Source organism: Taeniopygia guttata, chromosome 4, assembly GCF_048771995.1.
Source record: "Taeniopygia guttata chromosome 4, bTaeGut7.mat, whole genome shotgun sequence".
Classification (NCBI taxonomy): domain Eukaryota; kingdom Metazoa; phylum Chordata; class Aves; order Passeriformes; family Estrildidae; genus Taeniopygia; species Taeniopygia guttata.
In genome coordinates this window covers 61,366,908-61,394,834 of record NC_133028.1, presented here as the reverse complement: position 1 = coordinate 61,394,834, position 27,927 = coordinate 61,366,908, and the positions used below count along the sequence as shown (strand labels likewise).

Here is a 27,927-nt window from a genome sequence, read left to right as displayed (position 1 = left end):
TTTTTAGACTTTTTAAGAATAAATACCTTACTTCAAAAGCAATAGATCTTGAAAAAAAAAAAAAGCAGTTAAATACCTTTCCTCATTATGGAATTATTGGTCTTTAGCACTGAATGTTTTCCTGAAAATGCTTAAAGAACCAGTTTCGATAATCCCATTCTGATACAAAATCATAGTGCACCCTGAGAAATTGTTTTAAGCGGCTAAAAAAACAGGGGGTAAGAACAAATGAAAGACTCAATCTAATTTATCAGTGTGATTTTTAAACTGAGAATTCACATTTTGCTATACATTTCTCCCTTACTGATTTAGAAATCTACATAGTGGCTTTTTCACATGCAGCAGAAAACCCCATCTTAAGTATCTAAACAATGACCTTACCTAGAAACTCACTAGAATTCCTAAAAAATTAATAACTTTTGGTCACTAAGAATAAAGACAAACTTACCTTATAGATTTTTGCCTTCACAAGGAAGAGTTCTATCAAAGTGGGAGTACTTTCTATAGCAGCATTTATATATTCTAGAGCCAGGGATGGCAGTCCAATTTTATCATAATGCTGAGACAAATAATACTGGACCCAGAGTAAAGTGGTTGGAGGTTCTTCCTTCCCATCATCTGGCAGGAATAAAATGGAGAGAGGTTGTTTGTTCAGTTTATTACTAAAACAACACACCAGAAGTAGAATGCTCTAAACACAGCCACTGAAGTTATTCCTGCCACTCTATCAGACCTAGGAGAGCTTTTGAACAACTGGCTCCAGGTACATACATGAGCTTTTAAGTCTATCCAAGACCTAGGAATATACTGCTCCCTTCTCCTTGTGTGGTTTTCGGGAAAAGGATTATCAACTTCGGGTCAAAGGGAGGTGCTCCCTGGTCTAAGTGTTTCCTTAGGGCAGACAGATATGCAAAACCTCCAAGAACACAAAACCTAAGTCCCCACCAAAAGCTCCAAAACAACACCTCTCCTTGAAGATTGCACTATCAGTATATTTGCCTTTTGTTTGGCATTTCTGTAGTTATAGATTTGACACAGCTTTCAAACTTCAGTTTCCTGAACAGTGATAAACTTGAGTATTGAGAATAGCATACTTGAACTCAAAACTGCTGAGAGATGACTAAAGTCAGGGATCCAGGAAAAAGTTTAGAACAAGTGACTATATTTTGAATACAGACTTTATATTTGACAGCTACAGTTCAGTTCTGTGTTAGGGGAAAACCAGAAAAAACCCACATCACCTCTGTTTCTTCACTCTCTATTTCCCCACCTCTGACACACAGCCCTTACAACCAGGCAGTACTTGCACGATGCCCAACAGTCTCAGCACTCACCATTTGGGTTAAATAACCTGCAGCTTCTTAGAGAGGTTTCATAACCTATCACGAGCTCTTCTATAATTGCCACCTACACATGCAAGATGAGACACAGAAAAAATAATCTGTAGGCCAGATAATATATTATTTCAAATTGAGCTACATGGTGTTACCCAAACTAGTTATTTTGGTAAGAAAACTCTGCAATAACCTGAATTACATTACATTTGAGAATGCACCCAATCTCACTCTAATGTTAACAAATTATAACCAGGCCTCCCTTGGTGAACACTTACACAGCTTAGAATTACTAAATCTTAAGTTTTCTACATTTACCAACTTGACACACGTATGCACAACATATGTACTTCTTTTTTCTCTTCACTATATCAGGTCATCTAAAGCAGTGCTGATGAAGAGAACATTGAAGAAAAATGGTTTCCTTCATCTCTTCAATACACCACAGTTATGAGGCAGAACATGTAAAAACCGGTTAGAACACTTACCTTCTCCTTGTCTTTATATAATGATCTCAAAGTATTGAAGACTGGTGGGCAACCTTTGCTGAAATTCATCCTTAAGAACTTGTCCAGACATTCCTTAAACTTTTCACCTTGAGAGGAAAAAGACCTGTTGATTTTGTTTTACCAGACATTACTCATCAATTGCAGATTGTTTATACTGTTAAATCAGAATCTAAGAAAAACAAATGTTGATCAGCAACATTCGCTGCTCAGCAAAAAATGCACTTACCAGACAAAAAGTTTAATGGTAATCTTCTTGGAACTAGTCCCCTTGGGTATTTAGTCCAGGCCTCTTCATAGATCTTTAGTCTCTCCATCATATTAGCTGGAAGAGAATTTTACAGATTACTTTCCCCTTCTATTCTCACAAGAAGGAAAGGGGGGGCAGGGAAAATGATTTATATCTGACTAAAAAAAGAATCAGAATATATAGAAACTACTTATATATATATATATATATATATATATATATATATATATATATATATATATATATATATACACATGTAACATATATAATAGCTACATCCTTCCTAAAGAACAGAATTTCCTCCTTATTCTTATTAAAACTAATGAATTGAATGACTCCAAGGTACACAGTAACTGTTAATTCCTCTTCCAGCACTAGAATACTAACTGCTTATCTCTCATCTTAAAAAGAGCTCCTGCCTTATTGCTGTCTAAAACCTTCAAAGAAGACCATTCAGTTGTATTAACTACAACATAACATTAAGATAAGAGAGGCAATAAAGGAAAAATTCAAAATTAAAACTGTCTTCTAAGAAAAAATTATATTCTTTCAATCACATGCAAAGACTATTGCATTTTTACAATTATATGCTTTTAGATAAGACAAGGTAACAACAATGCAAGACATAGTTCCTGTCTTTCTTAAGAAACCCCAACATTATGACACTATGTACACACTATGACTAAAAAGCGATATTTAAATGGAGACTTTTAGTATTTAAATCAATGCAAGCTTTTCATACACATATTAGTTTTAAATATGCAGAAAAAGCTTATTTACTACAAATATCAAATCATTACCTGGCTTCAGTGCCTTTTCTAAGCCTTTGTAGTAAGCCCAGTTTTCAGGATTTCTTTCTTGCAGTCCCTTGTAGACTTCAACTGCTTCTTCAAGTCTGCCAAGCTGAAGCAGGAGTTCTCCTGTGTTAAAAACAAGACGTTTTAAATCAAGGTAACAAGATAATAAAGCAGTGTAACATTTATCACTCTACAGTAAAAGACTGGATAATCCGTAACTCCATGCAAATTCTAATTTCATAGAAAAAATAAGCACTACATATAGCATTAAAACTAGTTGACAGATATGCTTTTACTTTGACAATAGCTGAAATTATAGCAAGATTTTACAGCTCGGCCTGTAATTTCTGAAACTTACTTGAAAATTCAATGCAAAATGCAGGTGGTTTGTTTTTTCTTTCTCACTTACTGAAATGACTGGTTACTTTAAGTCCAGTTTTTACTGCAGAAGGCAATTAAAAGCAGCACATAGTATTTGACATATACAGCATCTTGAAAACCAAATAAATTGCAGAGCTGCAAGTAAGAGAATGGTTCTTGAATCTGGTATTTTATGAAACTAACTTCAGTGTTTTTAATCAAGCCATTGATAAGATGAATGAATTGTCAAGATTATGCAAACAAGTTTCCTTTTTATAATACTGCAATACAAATTAAAATTGATAATGCAAAGATTAGGTCTAACAATTGTATAAGCATCTTTGCTAATGCTGGAACTGCAACAAGAGTAAATTTCCTATTTCACAATGGAAAACTATTTTACAAAACTTTGTTATTGGCGAATGTTAGGCATGAACAGATTACACAACAGAGGTGAACAATGTTCTACACTAAGGTAAGATTTTTTACCCAGTTTAAAGAGTAAAATGCAAATTTACCTTTCTTCTTCCCTATGTCACACAATTAACATGCAGTTTTGTCAAGAGATGCTGCTTTTCACAGTTAGAGTAAATTGAGGAGTACACACACAATCTAGTGCCCAGGAAAACATCAATAATTTACTCACTGAGAACGACAGAATTGGGAAAATAAACCTCAAATTCGTTCTCTGAGGTGAAAAGTTATTTTTTTCCTCTCTACCAGCAGCAAATGCCAATACCAGTTTCAGTGTTTTTCAGCTGTACTTCAGCCACAGGGGCTTTTGCATGTGTGCTTAAAATTTGCACACACTCATTTATTACAATGCTTGTCCAGAGAATGCACAGCAGCCAAGCCAATCCAAACAACACATTGGAAGCTGTGCCCAAAAAGATTCATCACTTGAACCCTGTTGAAAGTATGCAGGTTGCAAAGAGTATTTCCATCCTTTTGTCTGGTATAGGAAGTTTATTTCTAATGAAGGCCTATTTGAAAAACCTATTTCACCCCAAACTTTGGACCTTCAAACACTATGTATGTCACATAGCACATCAACACAGAACAAAGTATGTCAAAATATCCTTCAGATAAAAAATAATGTCACAAAAAAACCACTCCCACCCTCAAAAGTCCCACCACTGTGTTTCAAAAATTATCTGTGATACTGTAGTCTCTATATCCATCTCCTTTTATATGCAAATCAAGTACGATATTCAGCTACCATGGAGAGTCATCTGCAATCAATCTCCTTGAGGAAGCACCATACCTCCCATAATACTGTCACTACTCAATTCCTAGGTTCCTTGTGCAAGACAGTGAGATTGCTATTAGCAGAAATGGGGAACTAGCTACAACATCTACATGAACAAACTAGAGTGAAAGGACTTCTTCTCTTTTCTTTAAGCAACAATCTAAACAGATTCCAGTGTGGGCCAAGAACAAGCAGTACCTCCAATAGATTGTCAGATTCACAGAAAGACTGTACAAGCTGCCAGCAGAAGAAGAACAAAGCATGATTTAAGAAAGTGCACCTGTTAATAGAGCTGTTAAAATGAACTTGTATCACTCTGCAATTCTATCTGTGGAATATAAGCCACACTATTTTATTGATCTGTTATAGTACTATACACCAGGTTTATAATAATACAACAGAACCTATGCTAGCCTCATTAAAGAGCCTATTTCTATATGCTAAAAGGGTGACTTGAGTGCATTTGAAAGCCTTCTGCTGTACCAAAGATGATTCTTCCTTTTCAGCACATGGTATCCTTGTCAGGGCCACTATCAAAGCTCTAACAGCACAGGTCTGGGTACATTTGTCAGAGAGAACTTCCGGACATCAATTTAGGATCTCCCATCTGAAACACCTGTTAGCTTAAAAGTTTCAGAACAGTTTGTCTGTACCTCACTGATGTCTTACCAATCTGGGACAAGAGCATGACAGTGACTCAATAAGCTGCGAGACAAGCAATCCTTTACAATAGCAAAATTAAATAAATTAAGCTAAAAACAAATCTGAGTTCCAAAAGATGCGAAAAGCTGGCAGTATAGACAACCCATTGTATGCTACGTGTTTAAATGTATCTTCAGAAAGTCAGTGATTACCTTTCATTTCTTCAACAGCCAGTTTATCACAGATCTGCTTTTCATAGGTACAAAGATGCTCCAAAGCTTCTTTAAAAAGCCCTGCTTCCCGGAGGACCTGATTTTGATAGAGCAGCAGTTCACTGTACTCATAGTCCACTTTGTCAGGTGATGTCTACATAAGAAAGCCACACACAGGACAACAGATTAGCCTTCTCATTTCAAAATTTGGGATCAAACTCATTCGACTAAAGAAACTGCATGAAGTTTCTCATCATGAATGGAATGGTTTTGGTTTAAGCAGCACTCCATATACCAATTTCATGTTCTCCTCTTACCTGTTGTGTCTTCCTAAATTCCTCTAAAATTTTTGCTGCCATTTCATAGTCTTCCAGCAAATGGTAAGCAATGGCATAACCAATCCATGATGCTCGCTGTGCAGGTCGGAGCTGAAGCAACTGGTATCTTGTTTCCTGCAAAAAAGTAGCTGCTAATTTTCCTGACTTTACTCTGATACTCTGTAGAATCCATAAGGCAATATTCTGTCTTCAGTATTCTAGTATTTAGGAAGTCACTGTGAAATAGTTTCCTATAGGCATTTTACTAAACAGAGAAAGAATAAACTTTGAATTGCAATGGTGTTCACTGAATTTAAAAAAATAAGCCTTCACAAAATAACATGTCCAGCCAAATCCTGATGAGTCAGACTAATTTTGTTAATGTATGACACACAAGCTTTTCCTGTCTAACCACTTATGAACAGAAAGTAATTAAGGATACTTGGTTTGAAAATACAGGAACATTTACCAGTGTTTCAAATTAACCTTGAAAGTACATATGTATTTAGATAATTGCCTTAGGCAATACAGGTCATGCAAACACATCCCTATTCTTTGGCAAGAGGATAATTACAGCTGGAAAAGACAACAGATTTGCTTGGTATCATGCAATTTTAATCTGAGGAAAATGCTATAACTTGTTTTGTTATAGACTGCTGAAAGGCATTTCCAAGTAAGTTAAAGGAAAAAAGTTACTTCCTATTGAAAATACCTAAACTGCCAGAAGTAGGGATTAACAAAGAATTAAAACTAGTTACAGCTGTTTTAATAGAATGATGATCACCCAAAGTATTTTGAAATAGGAGAGGCTGGAATTTAAGGTAAAGGAAAAAAAACCCAACCAAAACAATCTTATTCCCAGTTTTGAGACCAAATTCACATTATTTAGAAACCACCATATAATTAGGCATGAACTACTGACTTCTAAGCATTCTGTAACCATGTGTTACTTGTATGTTCAGAGATTACAAAATTTGTATTCACATTTCTCCAGAGGCCAAGAAAATAGAAATTTGCAAATGTGCATTTTGGCACATACTAAGTTTTAATTATCTTGTCTTGGCAAGACTGAAACAAAATTTCTAAATGAAAAAATCAGTCATTAAGAATTGTCCTGACTCAGGAATAAATTCTCTGAGGACCTGTGCTAGCTGATGGTTCCACACAACTCTGAGCACAGAACTTGCTCCTGGGTATACTAATGTTACCCTAATTTGAAAAGGAAATACTACGTGAAGAGACCAACTCATGTGTTTTAAATGGCAAACTTTAGAGGTGCAAGGGAAATCTAAAAAGATGAAAACCTGACCAAAAAATGGAGCTGTCACTCACTAATGCCCAAGCTGGCAAGGGACCAAAATATGATGTTTCATGCAGCACACTGCTAGTTCTGTTACTACCTCCTGCTAAGAGAAAACAGGGGGCCACTGATGTAAAGGTTGTAGTACAAAGTTACTAAAAAATACTAACTCCTTTGCCTGAATGAAAGTCACATTCTGAACACACTACCTCTTACCTACAGGAATCCTTTCAAGAAAAGAGCAAGACTGGAGATTGTCTACAGCTGGGTTATACAGCATCAAAAAAACCCAGTAAGGCAAGCAATTCTGCACTGAGCTGAAAATGCACAATTTAATTTGCCATTAAATCTTTGTATTTTATAGAAATTGCTCAGTAGCACATCTGCTTTTACTTTCATGAAGTGAAAGAGTTGCATATAGTTTTAACCCTCTGGACTATTTTTGTTTTGAAGTGTCATTTATCAATCTGCCACCTTTGCTGCAGTTACTTAAATGATAAATAAATGCAGCATGAATACTCACCCTGTAACCTTCAAGATCCCTCATTTGAATCTGTAGCAGAGAAAGGTCTCTCAAGATTTGAAGATTGTCTTTGTCCCATTTCAGTGCATTTCTATAGCATTTGATAGCTTCATCATACCTCTTGTCTGACCTCTGAAGAAGGCCATAGACATGCCAACCTGGAAAACTCTATTAAGGCTTCCACTGAATTTGAGCAGGGACAAATGAGCTCCAACATGGCAGTGACAGAACAGCTGGCAACAAGCTCTCAAGCTGTTTTATAAATGGACAGGAACATCACAATTCTTTTTGTAGAAACTTTGCCAGTTATATGTATGCAGTCTATATAATATGCTGTAAATGTTAGTTTTCACACACTGGGGGAGGAAATAAAGTAACAGGATCGCTGAAAACACTATAAGGCTTACTCAAACTCTTAAGTATATGACCAGTCTTTTTACAATGTAATGCCAACTACTCATGCTTCCAAAGCAAATCACATGCTTAATGCCCACCATGAATTTACAGGCGCAGACCAATGATAAAAAATACACAAATGCATGCCAGAATAACATAATAACATGTAAGCCCAACTGTGACTGTAAGGAGTGCAAAGCATCTGCCCTTTGGATAGCTTAGGCAAAAGACTTACTGGAAATTTAGAATCCAGTTTGAAGTTTAAACTGGCTTTTGCTATCCTATAAATCAAGTATATGCAGAAATCAACCTTTTCAAACCATCAGCAAAAGCCCTGTTTCAAAAAGGATACAGACATGACTCTTCAAGTCATTCCTTAGGCCTCTGCGCACAAGTTCATAAGCTTCCTCTTTCTTCCCTAGACAGTTCAGTGTTAGTCCTTTCATTGCCAATGTTTCTAAGAAAGAAAAAAAAAATTAAATAAGTTATTTAATTTTTATTCATTTCATAGGTTATTCAGTTATTCATTTCCATAGGTTTTGAGCTCCGTATAGCAACCCTAAACATAGTATAAATGCAAATCTAGATTCAGTTCTCACTATCAAGATTTCATTCTTTTCTCACATGGAAAACTCTGCTGTCAAATTATCACGTAAGTATATCATACACAGCAATAAACCTTTTATATTACTTCTATCAAAATATGAAGTTATGTTTTATTTTAAACCTGTCTGCTCTACAAGGTTTTGGAGATATTTTTTAACTACTCAAGTATTTATTCACAATTCTGTTATTTCTACACATCCACCCATACCAAAGTAGTTGCAAAAAACCCACAAAGCATTTCTGAATAGTGCAAAGAGACTTTCATTAAATATTAAAAGCTGACTAAAAATACAGCTAAGAAATACACATCTTTTTCTTCTTTAAAAATATGAGTATTTCTCCAGAATAGTAGCAGCCCACAGAGCTGACAGAATACTGAACAATATTCAACCTCTTCCTTTTGTTTTTCACTTTTATCTGAGTGAATATCAATTCCCAGGAAAAGTGATTTAATTAATGCATACTTGTACTAGGAAATTTGCACCATGAATCTTAGACTTGACTGATAGAGTGGGAAGCTGTGACTACTGGTAAGATCTTACCAACAGTAAGAGCTTAATGCGCATGTTTATGGATGCTCTTACTGCTTTATGGGCAAAAAGTTAACAGTGAAGGGGTATAAAACATTAAAATAATTACTCTACTGTTAAGTACAGTGAAAAACACAGCACATGCCATTTGAAAACTTACCTCCATGTTCTGCAAACTTGGGATTGGAAAGGATCTGTTTACAGAACTTCAGCCCATTTCTATACTGCTTATGTTCATAACACCTCTGTTGAAAAAAAAAAGTAAGTTTATTAAAAAAATTTAGAGAGAAAGTATTTATGCATGTCTGAAATGAAGCATCAGTACAGGTAAAGATTTTAGAACATGTACTAATATTTATGAATCCTGTTTATTGAGCTTCCCGTGTATAAAAATTCTTTCCATTGACAGGGGAAAAAAAAAAGACGTTAGCAACACCATGAGCTTAATGTATAAGTGAACACATATTATCATACAGCAGATTCTGCAGTAAGACACTAGAGGAGATTTAAGTGCCTGAAGAGATTCAACTCTCCCTTAACACAAAAGCAAACCTTATGTTGTAACACTGGTGATCATCGAACCCACTCTGGCCAGTTATCCTGAATAGAAACCCATGAGACAACCTCCAACAACCATACAAGCTGGAAAGACACATAAATCATTGGAACTTGGCTTAAACTACCTCTGAAAGCAACTCTTATGATGAGTTCTATTACAACATGTATCTCATACATCCAAACTTTCAAAACTAGTATATAGTAACATTATCTTGCCATACTGAAAATTTAAACATTCCTCTGCGGTTTTCTCAGTCCAACTGTTTTGTCTGAGCCTCATTCATTATGTGAGGTGACCGCAATGCACAACAGCACACAGCATGAACTTTTAAAATCAGTTTTATTATTTTATTTATGTAAATGTACTTCTTGTGCTCACATTTAAATATAAGCCAAAAGAAGTAACATTATAAACACCAATTCATATATTTTAGGTCACTTTGGCAAATGCTTGGAAACTCTTACATTTAATTTTTTTGTAATGAAATAAACATTTATGAGCCCAGGAGTACAGGAGCACACACTGACTGAGCACCAATCCAAATCCTATTAATCCTGTTATTAATTACAAAGTCATTCATAACAGGACCTCACTGACTCTGGTCGATTCATTCTGGTGGCAGGATGGCAGACAGGGGTGTAAAACTTGGGTGCAGCTCAAAGTTTTCAAGTCCTAAATAAGTTGTTGCTCAGGACTCCATCTTTCCTCACACTGCTCCAAAGTAATTATCCAAGAGCATTCATAAGCACATACGGACACCATGTGTCCTCAAACCACTCTCAACAAAATTATTTAGAAAAGGCAGACCTAAGAGATCTTCCCTTCAAGCAGAGGGTTCTAAAAATAAAACGTTTAAGTTACATGAATGTTAGGGGAAACACTTAAAAAAGAAGATGACATATTTACAACTTCTGTGTTTTATGCTGCTCTTCATAATGAAAGATGCTGTTTAGTGTCTGGTTTTCTCTTGGAAATACCAACAATAAATTTCAAAGATGTAAAATAATGGCAAAACATTAAGTGCATGTATTATTTTCTAGTATTAAAGTCATAAAGCTGAAATAATATGACTGAAGCCCAAAATGCATCACAAACTACCTATCTTGCTCCCCCTACACTGTCACCACCCTTAGGAGAAAGGGAATTGCTCCCATGGAAAAGGAGGGAGAAGGAGATGCCCAGAGAGAGTGAGCAAGATGTACTCAAAGAGGAACAGATCAACAAAATGAATTAGAATGGTTTTAACTTGAGCACACCTCCAAAGGCCATCTAGTTCCACCCACCCACTCCCATGGGCAGAATCACCTTTCACTATACCATGTTGTTCAAAGCCCCATCCAACCCTGACTTTGAACACTTCCAAAATATAACTCCCTCTGTTCACCAAGGACAGGAAAAGTCAGCACTGCAAAAGAACATTTTAAGGGTTAGGTAAGAGGAAATCTGTACAGGCAACTTTTTTTTTCCCTATTAAACTTGACTGGGTATTACTTACACCTTCTAGTCATTATCAGCTTTCAAGTAGCTGGCTGAGTCACTATAATCAGCATCAGTCAGAGCTGACAGACTTTTTTTTTTTTTTTTTAATTGAAACCATCAGTCATAAATGTTACCAGCCAGGCCTCCTCCCTGAAAAGTAGAGCCACCGCTTGCCCCCACCCAGGTAGTTGTGAAAGCAGCAGAACCTGTCACAGAACTGGTGCAGCCACAGGAACTGAAGAATGTGTCTGCAGTGTAACTAAGGCACTGTCACAAGCAGATGGGGCACTCTGGGGCTTTGAGTACAGCTTGCTCAAATGCTGGCTATGAATGTGACCTCTTGTAACTAAATGGTTCCATTTGATGTACTCTAACAACCAGGCTCTCACCTTGAGGTTTAGGCAAAGTCATATGGAATACATGCTAGAGATGGGAAGTATCTGCACATAACATTTTCCAGGGTGATACAGAGGTTATAATGCAAGGTAGGTTGGAACAGAACAAACTCACTGAGAATTGTAACAAATTCTTCCTTTAGGCTTCATGGAGGAAAGATTTACAAGTTTATATCCACTTACATCTCATAACCCAGAAAGGTTCTCATAACCCAGAAACTACTTGGATAGGGCCAACAAATTATCAGCAAACAATCTAGATATACTTTTATCTCCAGAATAGAGCTCTGCATATAGACATAGCTGTGTATATTCCCCAGTGAAGCACCAAAGGTCTCCTTTGACAGATCAGCTCTAGATAAGACAAGTTGGAATGATTTCCTGTATACGATTTCACCAAGTTTTCTAGCTAATACTTTCAAGCTCATTTCATTCTGTTAATGCAAACATTTCAAATTGTGCTATTTTATGAGTTTCCTTATTCTGTATATGTGCTCTATGAACACACTGTATGTTTTGAAAATGGAAGGAACGGAACAAATGAAATTGAGGTCACATTTAGTTCTTCAGAAAAGAGACTGTTTCCTCACAGTGGGCCCAACAGCACCATTGAAATTCCCCTGCCTGAAGCTGTGCACATACTTAAGTCTTTCTCCAGAGAGATTATGGACTAACAAGTTTAAATTAAGGTGTGAATGAGACAGAAGAAAGCCAGGACAGAAGCATATGCAACCATAGCTGGTACAAACCTCAGTGAACCTATAGTTTCAAGGAAGAGACAATTCAAACAAAAATATTTTAACAGAAAAGGAGACAGAAAAATATATACACAGCCTGGGAAAGAAGATCCTTAAGCAAGTAAGTAGTTTCTGAGTAAGAGAAGATAACAGAAGAAGCAGGAATGGTGACATGTCAAGTATTCATGAGACATAAAGATATAGGCTTTCCAGAAACAGGGATTTTATTCATCTGGGTAGCTTGTGTCCTCTCAGATGAATAGCTTGCAGCAGTCATTCCCAGAGCTCCAACCCTTGCTTTAGGACAGATGTTGTGCAGAAGTAACATACTTCTCTGTTCCAGAGATGGCTAGAAGAGCACAGTTGCCTGTACTAAGCTAAATTCCTGCACATATAAACTTCAAAGCTAGCAGGGAGAGAGTGCTTGTGATGCTTGACAGACAAGTGCTGCAGCTACAACTTGTGACATCATCAATGAGAAAACATAAAAGCTAAACTTTAAAAGAGTAAGGTTAAGAAGGCTACTGCTTCAGAAGAATAGAATCTGACTCTACATCAGTACTGAATTTAATACACATTTCCTGCACTTCAAAGTTTTTAGTTTAATAAGTTACGAGATCTTTTAGGATATCTAACAAGCTGTACTATACATGCTGTGGCCAGAATGACAATCTATTCTAAACACACCAAGATTCTTTTTATACCCCTTAACCAATTTTCTATCTTTATAGCAAGGAAATAACACTTGCTTTAATATAATTGTACAAAGAATTAGTAAGATGAGGCAGGCAAAGCATGACTCCTTCAAAATCATGCAAGACTATAGGAGGTAAGTGACAATTTACATTTGCATCGCTTCCCTCACCACCAAGTATTTATTCAATGGCTCAGAACGCACAGCAATTACCAGACAGACTGACACAGAAATTTTAAGAAAGAGGTGGCCCATATTCGCTGGAATTCAGAATCTGAGGTGAGGCTTGTATTTGATGTTCTCTAAATTGTATTAAGGCATCTGTGCAGACTCAGTCTCTGGCCAGCAGATGCCTTACACGTGCACATGGCTAACTGTGTCAAATGTGAATAAATTCCTCCACATTTCTTCTTCAGTGGATGCCATGAAGAAAAGTGGAGACTCCCACTATTTACAGCTTACCTACACCTACTCACAGCTCATGGCTACATGGAGTTTGTTGCCCCCCAGCCTCAGCTTTCTATTTTTGAATCTTCTCCCATCTTCTCTCTAAACCTCGCTGCCAAACCTACAAGCAGTGAACACAGACATGGATTCTTGAACAAGGTAACCACAAGGTTGTTATACAAGGGCCACACTACTGATTACAGTAGCACTAAGAGCTGCTTACAATAGCAGAAATTATTTTCATCCAAACTTAATTCAGCACTGTTTTCATTATACAGTATAAGCAAATACACTGTCACAAGAGCATTTTAGAGATTTTATATTTCTGAAATTTACACAGCTAGACTAATTGTTTGCTACTCTGTCAGGTTAACACAATCTGGCTTTTAGTGGTTGCAAAGGAAGACTCAGAGGCTACTTCTGAAAAGGAAAAAAAAAGTTCTTGAAACTTCTACTATGTCCAAGTGAGCCAACTCCTAAAGGCTCTGACGACTGACTGACTGGCTAGTCCAATTAGAGAAGTTAGCAACACCGCTGTGATGACAAATTCAAGAAGGAAAAAAGGCACGCTTCTCCACTTTCTTCTTCTCCTTGGAGAGGCGGTAGAGGAGGCCACTGGGCCCCTTCCTAGTGTGGCCACCAGGGTTATGCCACCAAGGCCCATCTCAGCGCCAAGAGTGAGCAGCCCCGCGGCTGAGGCTAGTGCCAAGAGCGCCCAGGGCGGCTGGGAGTGGCTGCACAGCCAGGGCAGCTGTTGCTGGTTCGGCATGGCTTGCAATGAACTTTATTTGCTCAGCTACTTCCAGTCAGAAGGGCAAGAAGTGGCAGCAGCAGCTCTTCCTTTTCAGCACCTCACATGAGGAGAGGCGCTGAGTGGAGCTGGTGGCAGGCATGGCTCACATGGTGGAGTAGGGACACCATGAGATCAGCAGTGAGAGGAGCAGCGAGCAATTCCCTGATGTACGGCCTGGACAAGATCAACCTTTCAGCACTACAGAACTCTATAAAAACATTTTAATTGATAGAACTTGGGAACAAATGAACCTACTGACATCAATTCTCTTCCAAGTCAAAGAAAAGGAAAAGGTGAAGACACATGAGAAGAACAATATGGTGATACTAAGGTCACTGCAAAAGAGGGAGGGGGAGGAGGTACTCTGGACATCAGAGCTGAAATTCTTCAGCAAGTCATGATGAGGACTACAACAGAACAAATTGTTTCCCTATAGTTCAATAATTGCATGAAGTGATGCAGAATTCACTGGCAGCCTGTGCAAAAAAGGTGCATGCACTGGAACATGTGCATGCTGAAAAGCTGTGATCTGGTGAGAGGAAAAGACCCTTGCTTTTATACTAGAACAATTCATCCTTAAAAGAGTGTACCCCATGAACCCAATGGCATGGAAAAACAGTTGTGGAAAGACTGCTTTGCCCGCGGGAGTGACTCACGTTGTAGCAGGTTTGGGTGGGACTGCTACTTGTGAAAATTAGAACCACATTGCAAGAGTTGACAGGGAACCATCTCCTGTGGGAAGGGCCCCATGGTATAGCAAAAGAGACTCCTCTCCCTAAGCAAACTGAATAAAGATTGTTTAGAAGTGACATACTGACTAAAAACCCCATGTTTTGTCTCCCTGCACTGTCAGTAGGAAGGAAAGAAGAGCTGGAGGAGGGAAAAGGTGTGCTAAAGGTTTTAGTTCTCATTATACTCTTTTAAGTCTGTTAATAGCTTTAATTTATAATTTTTTAAGTTTTATGACTGTTTTGCCTTTAAAATGCTTCTTCCCAATCCTTACCTCAACTCATAAACTCCTTTTTAATTGTTTTTGCCCCCTCCTCTGCTCAACTACAGCAGAGGAGAATGCGTGAATGATTTTTCATGGGTGCACTGGTAGTTGGCCAGCATCAAACCCACGACAGCTACCTATAAGCAGGCAGTGTATTTTACCTCCCAAGTAATTCTTCCCTCTCAAACTAGGTATTTTCATGGTCAAATACGTGTGTTTCCAACTAAAACTAAAGGATATTAGTCAAGTGCAGCATTCTAACATGGTATGTCCCTCAGGATCAAATATACAGCACACAGCAGACTGGACTCTGCCATTTATACACAAAATATTTTGCACATATTCACACCCAGGAGTGCAAATCCTCTTTTATCACAAAGCAGTCGTCACGTCCTGCAAACATTTAAAAACTAAGGTAAATAATTTAATAGCCATCCAGACTTAAATGTGCTATTTACAAGACATTTTATAATAACTACACAGCAGACTGAGGGGTGTTGTATGTTCAGTAACATCAATAGTTAAGACCAGCTCAAGCTCAGCATACCAGGTGTTGCCATGAGCCTGATTAGAAGCTTCACAGTGAATTTACACTGCCACCAAGTATCACTCAACCTACACAAAGAATCACCTCAATCACAACATAAAAGTAGAAAACTCCCTTTCAAACAGGGACACTTGAGAATCAATACACAGGTACAACCTAGCTGATTCAAGAGTGTTTCAAAACTAATTTGCAGCAGTAATACAAAACAAAAACTCTCACAGGAGTCTATCCAGCCTGGATTTTGCAGCTGATTTAAAAGGTGAAAAGCAGACCCAAAAGTGTTTAATGAGCAAGATGAAGACAGTCACAGAAGACCAACATAAAGGAGAAACCACCTTTGTAGTTTCACCTGGAAGCATGCAAGACTAGAAGTTTTTCCTCAAAAGTAATTATCAAAGACAAGACAGTACCATCTACAGAACTCACAAGTGGGAGCACTGGGGCATTATTGACTGCTTTCTTTTTATTCTTACTTGAATCAGCACAAGAAAGAAGAGTATGAGAATCAAATCGATACAGCAGAACCGGGTGGGTGGGATGGGATCACATTACCAATTGTTATGCCCTTTAAAATTGAACAGAAACCAAAAATAGTGTGCAATTTCCATTAAAGAGACAGAATTCTAGAAAAAACAGTATGAAGAAATTTTAACTGTTTTCTAAGACTCTGGGTTTTACCAGGTCACACTTTTTTACTCCAACCTAACACCCCACATCTGCAATTTAACTGAAGTAAAATGAATGTAAACTACCTAATGCCCCAATACTTAAAAACAATCAACCCAAACCAACCAAACAAAAAGCCCCACAGGAGATCACTTTCACCCAGAAATAATGCTGTAAAAGTAAACATCCTAATGTAGTCAATGCTGTGACAGACCACCTGAGGAATATAATTTTCTTAACCAAATGAGTGCCAAAATTTGGATTAAGCCCCAAAAGACATCAGAGCTGAAAACTACATTTCTCTGTGGTTCTCTGTACTCAGCCCCTCTCCTTCAGCAAGTGACATAGCCAGTATCATTGTCAGAGGAAATATATTGCAGAGTATTCCACATCATATACAACAGTCACCAGGACAGCTATCTACACATGGATACAGGTGAACATTTTACTTGCAAGTTCCCAGGAGGAAGTACCATGAAGAAGGGGCTGCTTAAACCAAACAACTCACAAATTTGACACTGCTGTTCTCTTTCCTAGGGTTTTGAGGCTTGAGCCGATCCATGGTGGAGGAGAAGTCGGACTAGATGACCTTCAAAGGTCCCTTCCAACCCAAATTATTCTATGATTCTACAACAGACCCTTTCAACGACAGCAGTGTTTCCCTGCCCTGGCATCCAGCTTCTCCCAGTGGCAGTCATGGATGTATACTTGGGGCATCCCATGGCAACACTGGCAACTAAGATGCTATGAGATCTCTGGCAGCAGGAAGCACTGGAATCCCTGGCATTCGCGTTACCTGAGGTGGGCACTTAAAAGCGCAGGATATGCACATCTGCCACTCTGATTCTATCTATTTCTTCCAGCATGGTTCAGAGGCAGCACTTAAGAGATAGTAAACTCGGGTGCTGGGCAGCTCAAGGCTGTTTTCCAGCACAATTCCTCTCTCTACAGGTAGATGAGATCAGGTCAAGTCACTAAGGTGCACTAATTCAAACCAAATGTAGTAAAGAAGATGCTGAAAGCTGGAAGCAGTAGGAGCTACTACTCTCCACAAATTTGTGGGTTCTTTGAGCACTAACCATATCAAACAGCTCAGCAGCTCCAGGCAAAAGATATTCCACACTGATTCAATTTCATGACAAACACAAGATGTGTAAACCCAAGGACTGAAGAAACCACACAAATCTTGCAGCTATGTTAATGTAGAAAAGCTCTGGAGCAAACTGGCATCGTTTTCTGCTGTCAAACTGAAACAAACTATCCTCTTTCACTGCTCTGAAGTGCTAATTAATTGAACTGTTCAGTGTAACAAACAGCTTCAGCAATTGCGTGGTTGCATGGATTAATAAATCCTCCTCTGCACAGCGTGCTTTACCTTTTGGAAATCATTAATATCTTCCAAACTAGCAGTGTTTGGTAGCATACAACCAGAGGAATAGAAAAAATTGAAATTCAAATTAGTTAGGAAGAATGTAAGAAATATGTGTACCTTTTCATTTAATACAAAGGCAGAAAAATAATCTATATTATGTCTAGGCTTTTGAATTGGTCCAATTCCTGTACTTTAGAAAATTCAGCTGGAAACAGGGGCTGGCAAATAGTTAACTACAGCTCTTCTAAAAGACTAGAAATCCTCACTTACTGAAGACAGACTTGCTGAAAAAAACCCATTATTCAACATCAGTTCTGTTAGCCTGTACTTGCTTATGTTCATCTCTTCTTGGAGAGAATTACCACGAATTTTGCCCTGTCAACCAAAATGACTTCTGTTCATGACCCTGGAACTCCTACATTCAGGCTTCACCCCTGAACCCATGAAGAAACTGACTGTGCTTCATAAGAGATCCAGTATGCACAGGATATGTTTGGTTTTTAATGGTCATCTGAAACAACAAAGTGTATCAATCCAAATTGCAAGATCTGGCATAAAAAGGTCTAAAGGAGCCTCGGTTGATCTGGACTCAGACCTGAGCTGAAGTATCCATATATCTCGCAAAATAATCCAAGATACATGGTGAGGCTACTGGCATTTTCTACCTATGTAGTACACCTAGAGTACTGCTCACACTTAGCACTGAAGTATGCAAGATGAGGTCTGGTAGCACTGAGCATTGAGAAATAGTTAAATGGGTCTATTAAGATAAGAAAGGTTGTTCTTCAACATTACAAGGTTATCTAACTTGATTCTGTGCTATCACAGAAGCAAACAGAAATCCCTGTAACAAGCCTCACTGACCTCACTTTTAAGGGTGGCAATGAATAATTGTTAATTTTCTCTAAATTCCTAATCAGCAAAATCAAAAAATGCATAATTCCTTATGTCCACTCCCACTGCATTAACACAGTGCTGTTGCAGACGAGATTTAAACCTGAGACATCCAGATAAAGTCCAATCAACAAAACCTCATTAAGAAAACCTTTCAAAACCAGAAATAAACATAGCTTCATCAAATTCTAAGCAAAATAAAGGGCAGTAGCATTTAATAATTAACTCTCTCGCCCCAGTTAAAACCACTTTGGGTTCAATTAAGAGTATCTATAGCTATAACAATGTAAGACTGGCTATAATCTCACTATTGAGGATGTTTCTGTTAATGAATCTTTTATTTTCACCAGTGATACAGGTAAAATTATGCTGCTCCTCAGAAATTTGCAGCAGTGAATCATGTTTCTACAATTTCTGACAGGTCTGGTGACAAAAAAATGGCCTAATTCCATGAACAGGCTTTAGTAACGTGTATTGCTCAAGTGAATCCTCAATGGCATCTTAAAGTCTCAAACAGTAATTAATTTCTTAAGCAGCTTAGAGAAATAGTTCTGAAAAATAAGATCAGTGATTCTACTTAAAGCAGCAAGTCTACCCTGTACTTCCATTCCAATGTTTCTGCCAAGATACAATTTCTCTTCCTACTACTACTGACCAAGCAGCGTATTCTTCTTGGCAAAGAAAAACAAAGCCATTGACATCTCAACAGACAAGCTATTGGAAGAGCTGTGTTAGCAATTCTGTATTTCAACTGAAAGACAGTAAATGGGAAAATTCCAGTGGTGTGCATACTTGATTACTGTAGAGCCATGCAAATGCAACAATAATTGCAAACAAACTAATTTACCTGGTTACTGATAAAAGTGAGATTCTGAAAAATCAAGTCCTTAATCTTGAATTAAGATGACTTAAGAGAAGATTTCCAAGTCTTGTCACCTCAGCAATCTTAAAGTCAGCACATGAATTTCTATGGACAGAACAGTATTTTTGAAGGATTCATGCTGATGAAAGTATTAGTAAAGGAGAAACACTGACCTGTCTAGTTTCAAAGTGCAAGGACAGGGAGCAGATTGTGGAATGAAGAAACAGGAAGATGGCCCAGCATGAGGGACTTGGCATATTTACAGCAGAGGCACTGAAGAGAGGTTGTTCAACAGGCTTTTTATCACCAGGAAGTTCCTACATCACTTAGTAGAGCACTTGTCAAAGCCAGCATGGAAAGGAAGACCACCAGCTCAAAAACAATGCCCTCAAGCACTGCAATGTTAAGCACATGAAAGGGAAATGTCCCTGTCCTGCAGCAGACACCCTGCTTACTGCAATGCCCTGCTGGAGCACACGGGTTCTGGCCATTCCCAATCAAGCCTGCACAGCACCTAAAGAAACTGATAGCAATGAAAGATGAATAGCTTCCATATGTCAAAATAGCCATGGCTAATCCCCAGTCCTGAACAGGGAAACTGTGATCTTCATACAATGCAATATCCACCAGTTCAGACCAGTACAGCGTCTTCTTCCTTAGTACACTACTTCTACAGCACAAAACAGAGTTGTGAGCCAGTAGAACTGTTTAAACAAGGACTGAACACACACAGCTGCACTGCTTGTTTCCAACATAAAATACAACAACGTTTCACTTCTGAAATACTTAGATTTTTTTCCTCTTTGCTCATTAAAGGCTAAGCTCACTACACATGGTGAAAAATACTCACACCACTTTAGTGTGCCAGAACTCCAAAAACTGCATCCTGGTGTTTCAAGAGACTGAAAAAACTCTTCCATAAAATATAGGGCACCCCTAACAGCTCTGTATTTAGTTTTTCTTCAATATATTTTCAATAAATATATATAACTTCTACATCCAAAGAAAACTTCATTATTATCTTTGGGATTTGTGAAATAAAAGTGAACATCATTGGTGAACTGTACCTGACCAGACAGATACAGCAGATGAATCTTGGCAAAATTCCAGGAACGTTTAAGGAATGTTCATCAGTTATATTTAATTAAAAATCAGTCAATCTTACTTCCTACAACTACTAGTTCTATAGTTGATACTAAGGTTGGTGGGGGGAGAAAGAAATGGAGTACACTACTTTTTCCATTACCTCCTAGTGCATCCAGCCTTCTGTGTACCAAAATCCCAACTTAACCATTACTGTGCTTTGTTTACTATTCTACCCTTTCCCCTGCCTTCACCTGAATTCTTCTCCAGTAATTTCTGGACTGCCTACAAATTATGTGTGTTCAAAAGAATCACAAGGACTCAATTATTTTAGCTGTTCAAATGTGGAGATCCACTTTTGCTCTAAATTCCTCAGAATCTCTGAGCAGTAGAACATCTACTCATAGACCTAACAGCAAACAGTTAAAACTATAAAAACTATATGAGCTAGACACTTTTTTTTAAATGGAAGTTCAAGTTTAAGGAGAACAGTCATTGCTAATCCTGTGGGTGTTTTTTTATTTGAGCTAATTATGCAGATCTCTTTCCTGCTGTACTACAGGAACTCTGAATTGTAAAATGTCTTTCAAATGGAAAAATGTTTCCATTAGAAACTCTACATGCCTGTAGAGTGACTAAAAGAGGTTAGTCTAGTTACAGTGTGTTGAACATGCAAAGACAAAGTGTACATACTTCTGAACTCAGAATTTGTCAGGGAAGTAGAAATGCTGGCGTGTGAGCAAACCTATACACATGAGAAAGGTACTGACCATGCAAGATGCTTACTACTGAACAAACAAAAAACCCAAACTCTAAAAGCCAATTATTGCCCTTTGCTATGCAAAGCTGGGCAGGTTGGCAACATTTGTGTTACAGGTATACATCTTAAAAAAAAAAAAAAAAAAAAAAAAAAAAAAAAAAAGAGGCCTCAGAATTAAAAACACACACGAAACAGATTGAAAAAGCCCAACTTTATGCTTCACTTGCAAAAACACAAGGCAGTTATCCACTTAGCTCCTGTGGTAATTATCTCCATGAAACTGAGAATGGGCTTATACTTGTGTTAACAGACTGTGTACCAGTAACTACGTGTTTGTAAGGTATTGCATCCTTTCAGTAACACTTGGGCCAGTTCCCAAAGCATCTCTTGATAAAACCTCATGGCATGCTAAAACCTCAAGGCATGCTGAACAGGACACATGGCCTGGCTGGGTCAGGAGGCAGCATGGGTTTACCCAGGACCATCTCATTCCTGGCAGGGGCCTCAGAGCTCCACAGGCAGACCTCAACTCCTCCTACTGCTCAGCTTCCCACAGAGCACTAGAAGAGGTGGCAGAGGAAGAAGTGCTACAGTCTTCAGAAAAGATGTGTAGAATGAGGAGAGGCTGCAGGATGAGAGAGGTGTGAAGAGTGAAGGCACAGAAGGGAAGTTATTTTTCTAATGGCCTGCACTTAAGACTTCCTAAAAGATGTCTCACAAATTCAAGCCAAACACATAACCAAAACTTCACAAAGCAGGGTCATTAAACAGGGCATACAAGTAGTTCATTAGCATAATTTTCAGTGTGATGAAAAGCAGCTTTGAGCATTTTCTATTCACCACGTGTTATAAAGATATCACATCATAAGGCAGACTACACATCTGTCTCACAGGCCTCATCCCTGTGAGACACAGGAAAAGATCACAATGACACAACAGCTTTTAGCCTATCCAGATACCTTAAACTCCATGATTTTTATTAAAGATCTTCAGTTTAAAAAAAAGTGCACAGAAATCTTGCACTGGGGCACACCTTTTCTAGTCTGAATCAAGTTATGAACGCAAGGGTGCTGTGCCAGCACTTTCTCCAAAGACACTCTTTTTCCTTATTTGTTCCTGCTCTCCACACTCCATACTCAGACACATCCAAGCAAAGGGAAAAATTAAAAAAAAAAAAAAAAAAGAAATAAAAAACTAACCAAACCCGCTCAGATTTAAACACAGACAAGCTCCTTGATTCAGTGTGCCCTGTAATCACACAAACTATCCTCAATGCAAAGGAGGATGGATCACTGAGCAGCGAGGCTAGAACTTTCCCAGCCCATAATACCATAATACATGAAAAACTACATACTCAGTACAAGGCCATACCAACTTGGAAGCATGACTGAATCTTTCAAAGCAGAAATCAGATTTATAGTTCATCATATTTACTTTTTAACCCTAACTGAAACTGCATGTCTCATGGCCACATGCATGTGCATACGGCTTTCTAGTTCTACATGCTCCATTTCCATAAAATATCTTGGAAACAGAAGTGACAGAAGACTGTACACATCCCTCTCATTTAAGTGGCCGAAGCTTACAGAACCTTAAGAGTGCTGTTGCTCCAAAAGGACAACAGTACTCATCTTACTTCTGATCTTTGGAATGACTCAAAATAGTTGTGCAAGTCTCTTTGAAAGACAACATGAAATTTTTAGACAACAACGACTTCTGAGAGAAAATAGCTTGATCTAGATACAAAATCTTCTAAATAAATCCACTGAAGTTGCTCAATAACAAACTTAAGATGTTTCCAATTCAACCCAAGTCCTTAGAAACACAATGTTCCTGCAACACTGCATGAAAGCTGAAACAAGTTCCTTAAGATGTAGCTGAATTGGGCCCACTTTGCTGGTATTTGGACTGTAGACCATCTTAACCTCATTCTGAAAACCAGGCTTCTTGCCTAAATTACACTGAATGTTCTCTCATCCATACGCCAGCTGCCACCCAGCAAAATCGATTGACAAACTTCCACAGGAGTTGGCTGCAAATTTAAACTTCGGGAAGACTTCAAAACCTTCATCCTTCTCCACTTCCTCCTTCGAAAGCCATCTTCTCACCGACCAACAAACATGGTTATTGCCTACAGCAAAACAATGAGTTATAAAACAAACAAAAAACAAACAAACAAAAAAAAAGCGAACCCAGGTGGGTGGTTCAGCAGGACAGCGGCTGCAACGGCGAACGATGAATGAAGCGGCCACGGGGTATTTCCCGGAGCCCGGGGTGCCTCACCGCGGCCAGCGCCGGGACGCGGAGGGCGAGCGAGCCCCGCCGCTGCCCCAGGCGAGCGGACCCGGTGCGGGAGACGGGCGGCGCTGGGGCCGGCTTGCCCCGGCCGTAAGGAGCCGCGGCCGGGGCGGTGGCGCCGGGACTCCGCTCCCTGCTGGCTCGGGGTACGAGCTGGGGCCTCCTCAACGCTCTCCCCGCAGTCCGGGCCTCCCGCTCCGCCACTCACCAGGATGCGCTTGAAGAGCGCGTTTTCCTTGGGCGGCAGGCTCACAGACGGCATCCTCCCCGCTGCCGGCTCCGGCGCCGCCGAGGGGTTCCGAGGAGGAGACTGAGTGGGCGGGCGGGCGGGCTATGTCCCGTCTCCCCCGCTCGGCCGCCGGCGCTGTGAGCCTCCCCGCTGGAACCGAGCCGCTCCCGCCGCCTGCCGCCCGCGGGCCCGGCCCTTCCCAGCCCCTCCGGCCGCCGCGCGCGCCGGGCTCCCCGCGCCAGCCCCGGGCGCGCTCACGTGGTCCCGAGCGGCCGCCGAGCCGCCGCCAAAATGGCACCGCCGCGCTTCCCCAGCCGGGTCACGGCGGCCCCGCGCATGCGCCGCGGCCCCGCGCCGGCCCCGCCCCGCCGGTTGTGTGCGCTCTGCCGCGGAGCCGGGACCAGCCGCGGGCGGTTCCCCAGCGGCAGCGCCACTGCCCGGTGCCGGTGGCGGGCGGGGAAGAGCGGGCAGCCATGGGGTTGCGCAGGGTCCGCCGGGTCTTGCGCGGCGGATCTTGCCCGCCCGAGCACCGGGGCACGGGCGGGGCGGCGTGGCCCCGCCCCCTCGGGCGGAGCCGGGTCCGGTGGACAAGATGGCGGCGGGGCTGAGGGCGGTGCAGCGCTGGAGGCTGGCGGCGGCAGCACCTAGCCTCGGTGAGCGGCGGCGGGGCGAGACCGCCTTCGGGGCAGGCCGGTGGGCTCTGCCCCAGCCCGGCCCACTGACCTAGGGGCGCGGGAGCTCTGCTGCCTGCTCAGGCGGCGGCGTCCCCGCCAGCCGATCCGCCTCCAGGTTTAGAGGCACCTTCGGTGGTAGCTTCTCTCCTTTTAGTGTTTTTAATCGAAGCCCATTAGTTATTTTTAAAATCATTTATTTACCTGTTTTAAGTTGGCATTGCTTCCAGGCCGGGGGGAGGGCTCACCGTGTCTCGCCGCGACGGTGGTGCCGGCTCTTACCGGGAAGGCTGTGGCCGTACGCGCTTGATGAGCGGGGGATCGGAGGTGGGGCTGGGAGCTTTAGGCAGGGGACAGTCAGAGGCATCCTTAGAGAGCAGAAGATGCGGGGAGGAGTAGTTGTTGTGGCTGGGGAACAGGCAAAAAGCACCGCTTTTGAGTTATTGGCAGCCCCCTTCCCCGCCCCGTCTCCTCTCTGGCGGATCAGGGAGCATATGCTGCGGGGATCCTACGAATGGATCGGGTATACCAATGTTATGGAGACCACTTCGTCATTGCATTCATTTGGGGTTTGTGTTGTGGTTTGGTTGTTTTCCCTGATTGCACGAATGTCAGTAAGTACTTGGTAGTCTAACCCTGAGGAATGTTAATATATTTGTAACCTTGTGCCTTTTTAGCTTTTACTCGTTCTGCATTTGTTGTGGGAAAACAGAATAATGCCCAACCAAACTGGCTGGGAGTTGGCTTGGCATTTAGCACCAGTGCTGCCTTGTGGGCTCTTGTAAGTTGAACTTTGGTTTTGTTGAACTTAACTATTCCTTAAAAATCATAATAGTGATATGAATGCAGTGACTGCAACCTACTGAGTTTATTGAGGTAAATGGATGGTCATAGCAGGTGTCAAATTTGAAGCATGATTATATTCATTTTTTATGGTTTCCCAGCCTTATGCTGTGCTCTTATTTTAAGAAATGAACAACTTTTTAAATTTCTCTCTGTTGCAAATTTAAAACATCTACAACAGAACTAATTCTTCAAGCCTGTTGGATTAATGCTTTGGCATTATTTTCCCCATGGTCTTTCCAAAAAAGAAAGAAGATATAGGGATGTGCCCAGATAATGTTTATCAGACTACCAATGCATTCTCTTCTTACTTTTCAGCTGGTTAAAATGGTTTTAGCTGATTTCAATACATTAAGGGCCCCTTTTCCTGAGCAAATTGCAGATGTAAGACAGTCTCTGTTATAGAGAACTCACAGACTTTATGGTGTTAAAGCAAGCAAGGTGTAGTAGCTCTCAGAAAGAATCATGTAGGATCAACAGCACTCCCCATGGTGACAGTGTTTTCAGATTGGGATGGATTCCCTTTGGGGTTTTCCCCATATTTGGGAGTGATTAATTAATTGGCAGTGGGAGCCCCCTCCCCCATCTGGTCAGGAGAGAATGTTTGTCCTATGAGGCTCTATTTTTACACCTTTTTCAGTTGTTAATTTACATATGTTGTGTTCTGGATGGTCCCAGTTACATACAGGTTTGCATTCTGGTAACAGGTATTTTATATTCTGTAGAACTCTTTTTGTTGTCTGGATCCAGCTGTGAACTCTATAGCTGTGTATAACATACTGCTATTTTATAGCTTGTCAAGCAGCATAATGATGATGTAATGGAATATGAAAGAAGAAAACAAGTGAGAGGACATAAGTGTACAGAATGCTCATAGTAAGTATGCACATACACGTGCTTTTGGCTTAGCTGAACACAAATTCTGAAGATCTTTGACATCTTTTAGGAGTCAAGATACTGAACTGACTTATAGTCGTCTTTTTTTCATCAGTACTTTGCATTTTGGCTTTTGCTATTCTTTTAAATAATTTCCAGCTTTAAAATGATAAGGTGGCTGATCTGTATTTTCACATATTCACTTGTGTGCGTATTCCCTCTTAGCTTTCTATCTTGAACATGCAAACTCTTAGAAAATAACATATCTCTTACAGTGTCTACAATAAAGGTTGTAAATTGAATACCTTATAAATGGCTCAGTGTCAAGGAAACAAGAGTGACTAATGATAGCTTATCTTGTCATCTTCTTTTTTATTTTAACATGTATAAAATGGAGTATGTTTTTTCTCAGTTTCACATCTATATTACACAAAAAGTGATGTAAAGTCAATGCCTGTAGATGTGCACTAGAGGGCAAAGTGTATGTGGTCATTGTCCCTTTTCAGTACAAAAACATAATTTGTGTTTCTGCCAGTCTTTGGGGATTATGGCCTCAGAGCAATTAATATGCCACATGAAAAAAAAATCCTTATACTATAGAAAAACTTGTGGTGCTATGGTTATTTTTCCCCATAAACATTCCTCTCCAGATAAAAATGCAGGATGTTATGAGATGTTACTTGCCACTTTCATCCCATCTATTTTTCTTATTGGTAAGAATTTTTTCTTTTCTTTCTTAGGCTGATGACATGGTCACAAAGATACGTGCACTACAGAGCCAAGTGTATGTGGTTGTCGTACAAATAAATGAGCACAGAAGAAGTGAAAAGTTATCTAATTACTTGTATGTTCATACATTTTACGTGCATAATTAAAAATAAAGTCTAGAAGAAACCTGAAACTACTTTCTTTGCCATTAATATTTCATTCTGCTGGTCTTGAAGTTTTCATTTCTGTTTCAGAGTTTATCGGTCTTAGTTTCAAAACTGCCTTTGCTATTCTGGAAGGTATATTACAAAATTAAACATCAGTTCAGATGAAGTTCAGTCGATACTCCAGAGTTGTCTTGCTCTGCCATCACTTTCACTGCTAAATTTATAAAATAAGCAAATATAAAAATAGGATCTGTAAAAATGCTAAAATATGCATTTTCCTATGAGCATTTTGAGAGCTGGCCGTGCCTGAAAGGTGCCTAGAGGGGATGGACTGCACAGCCCATGTCAGTCTTGGGTGTGAGCACTGCCTTCTGAACACTTCTGTCCTCTCGCATCAAGGTCAGTCAAGGACAAAGGCTGGAAAAATGGCATCGTGGCAGTTGGCAGAATATGGCATAGACAAAGAAGCTGTGTATAGAGAAAGGAGGAGAAATGGGGCTACTGCCTAACAATGTAGGCAGGACAAGGATAGCTGCACAGGTTTGACCTGGAGATGCCCATGCCTGTGGCAGTCGACATGATCCCAGAGTAGCGATTCACTTCGAGTGTTCCACTGCCAACACGAAATGCCTTTGGCACAGTGCTTAAGCCGAGTGCCCTTCGCCGTTAATTTAGTTGATGTCTCAATTTTTTTTTTTGTCTTGGAGAAATGCCTTTTGAAGTAAAACAGTAGTTCCTCACTATTTTCCCTCTGCTTGGTAAATGCCAACCCTATTATCTCGGGTCTGTTGTTGCAGTCAGTACCGAAGTCGTTTACTTGCCACGGGGCAG

The 27,927-nt window shown here is 40.0% G+C and overlaps 2 protein-coding genes across 2 annotated transcripts in view; one reads left to right on the top strand and one right to left on the bottom strand.

The window, feature by feature from the left end:
• The window catches only part of NAA15 (N-alpha-acetyltransferase 15, NatA auxiliary subunit), a 37,243-nt gene extending 13,293 nt beyond the window's left edge, over positions 1–23,950 (bottom strand). The window contains exons 1-11 of the mRNA XM_002191677.7: positions 23,811–23,950; positions 9,183–9,267; positions 8,239–8,343; positions 7,491–7,648; positions 5,668–5,802; positions 5,351–5,504; positions 2,891–3,010; positions 2,070–2,165; positions 1,823–1,929; positions 1,335–1,407; positions 449–618 (exon numbers count right to left, since the gene is read on the bottom strand). Coding sequence (XP_002191713.2) covers positions 449–618; positions 1,335–1,407; positions 1,823–1,929; positions 2,070–2,165; positions 2,891–3,010; positions 5,351–5,504; positions 5,668–5,802; positions 7,491–7,648; positions 8,239–8,343; positions 9,183–9,267; positions 23,811–23,864 — 1,257 coding nt within the window. The 5' untranslated portion in view covers positions 23,865–23,950. The remainder of the gene's footprint in view (positions 1–448; positions 619–1,334; positions 1,408–1,822; positions 1,930–2,069; positions 2,166–2,890; positions 3,011–5,350; positions 5,505–5,667; positions 5,803–7,490; positions 7,649–8,238; positions 8,344–9,182; positions 9,268–23,810) is intronic.
• On the top strand, positions 23,917–27,122 carry NDUFC1 (NADH:ubiquinone oxidoreductase subunit C1; the record flags this gene model as incomplete). Its single annotated transcript, XM_030271894.4, has 4 exons — positions 23,917–24,484; positions 25,180–25,283; positions 26,139–26,221; positions 26,962–27,122. Coding segments are annotated over 4 exons (756 nt in total), but the record flags the coding sequence as incomplete, so codon positions are not given.
• Positions 27,123–27,927: the final 805 nt, after the last annotated feature.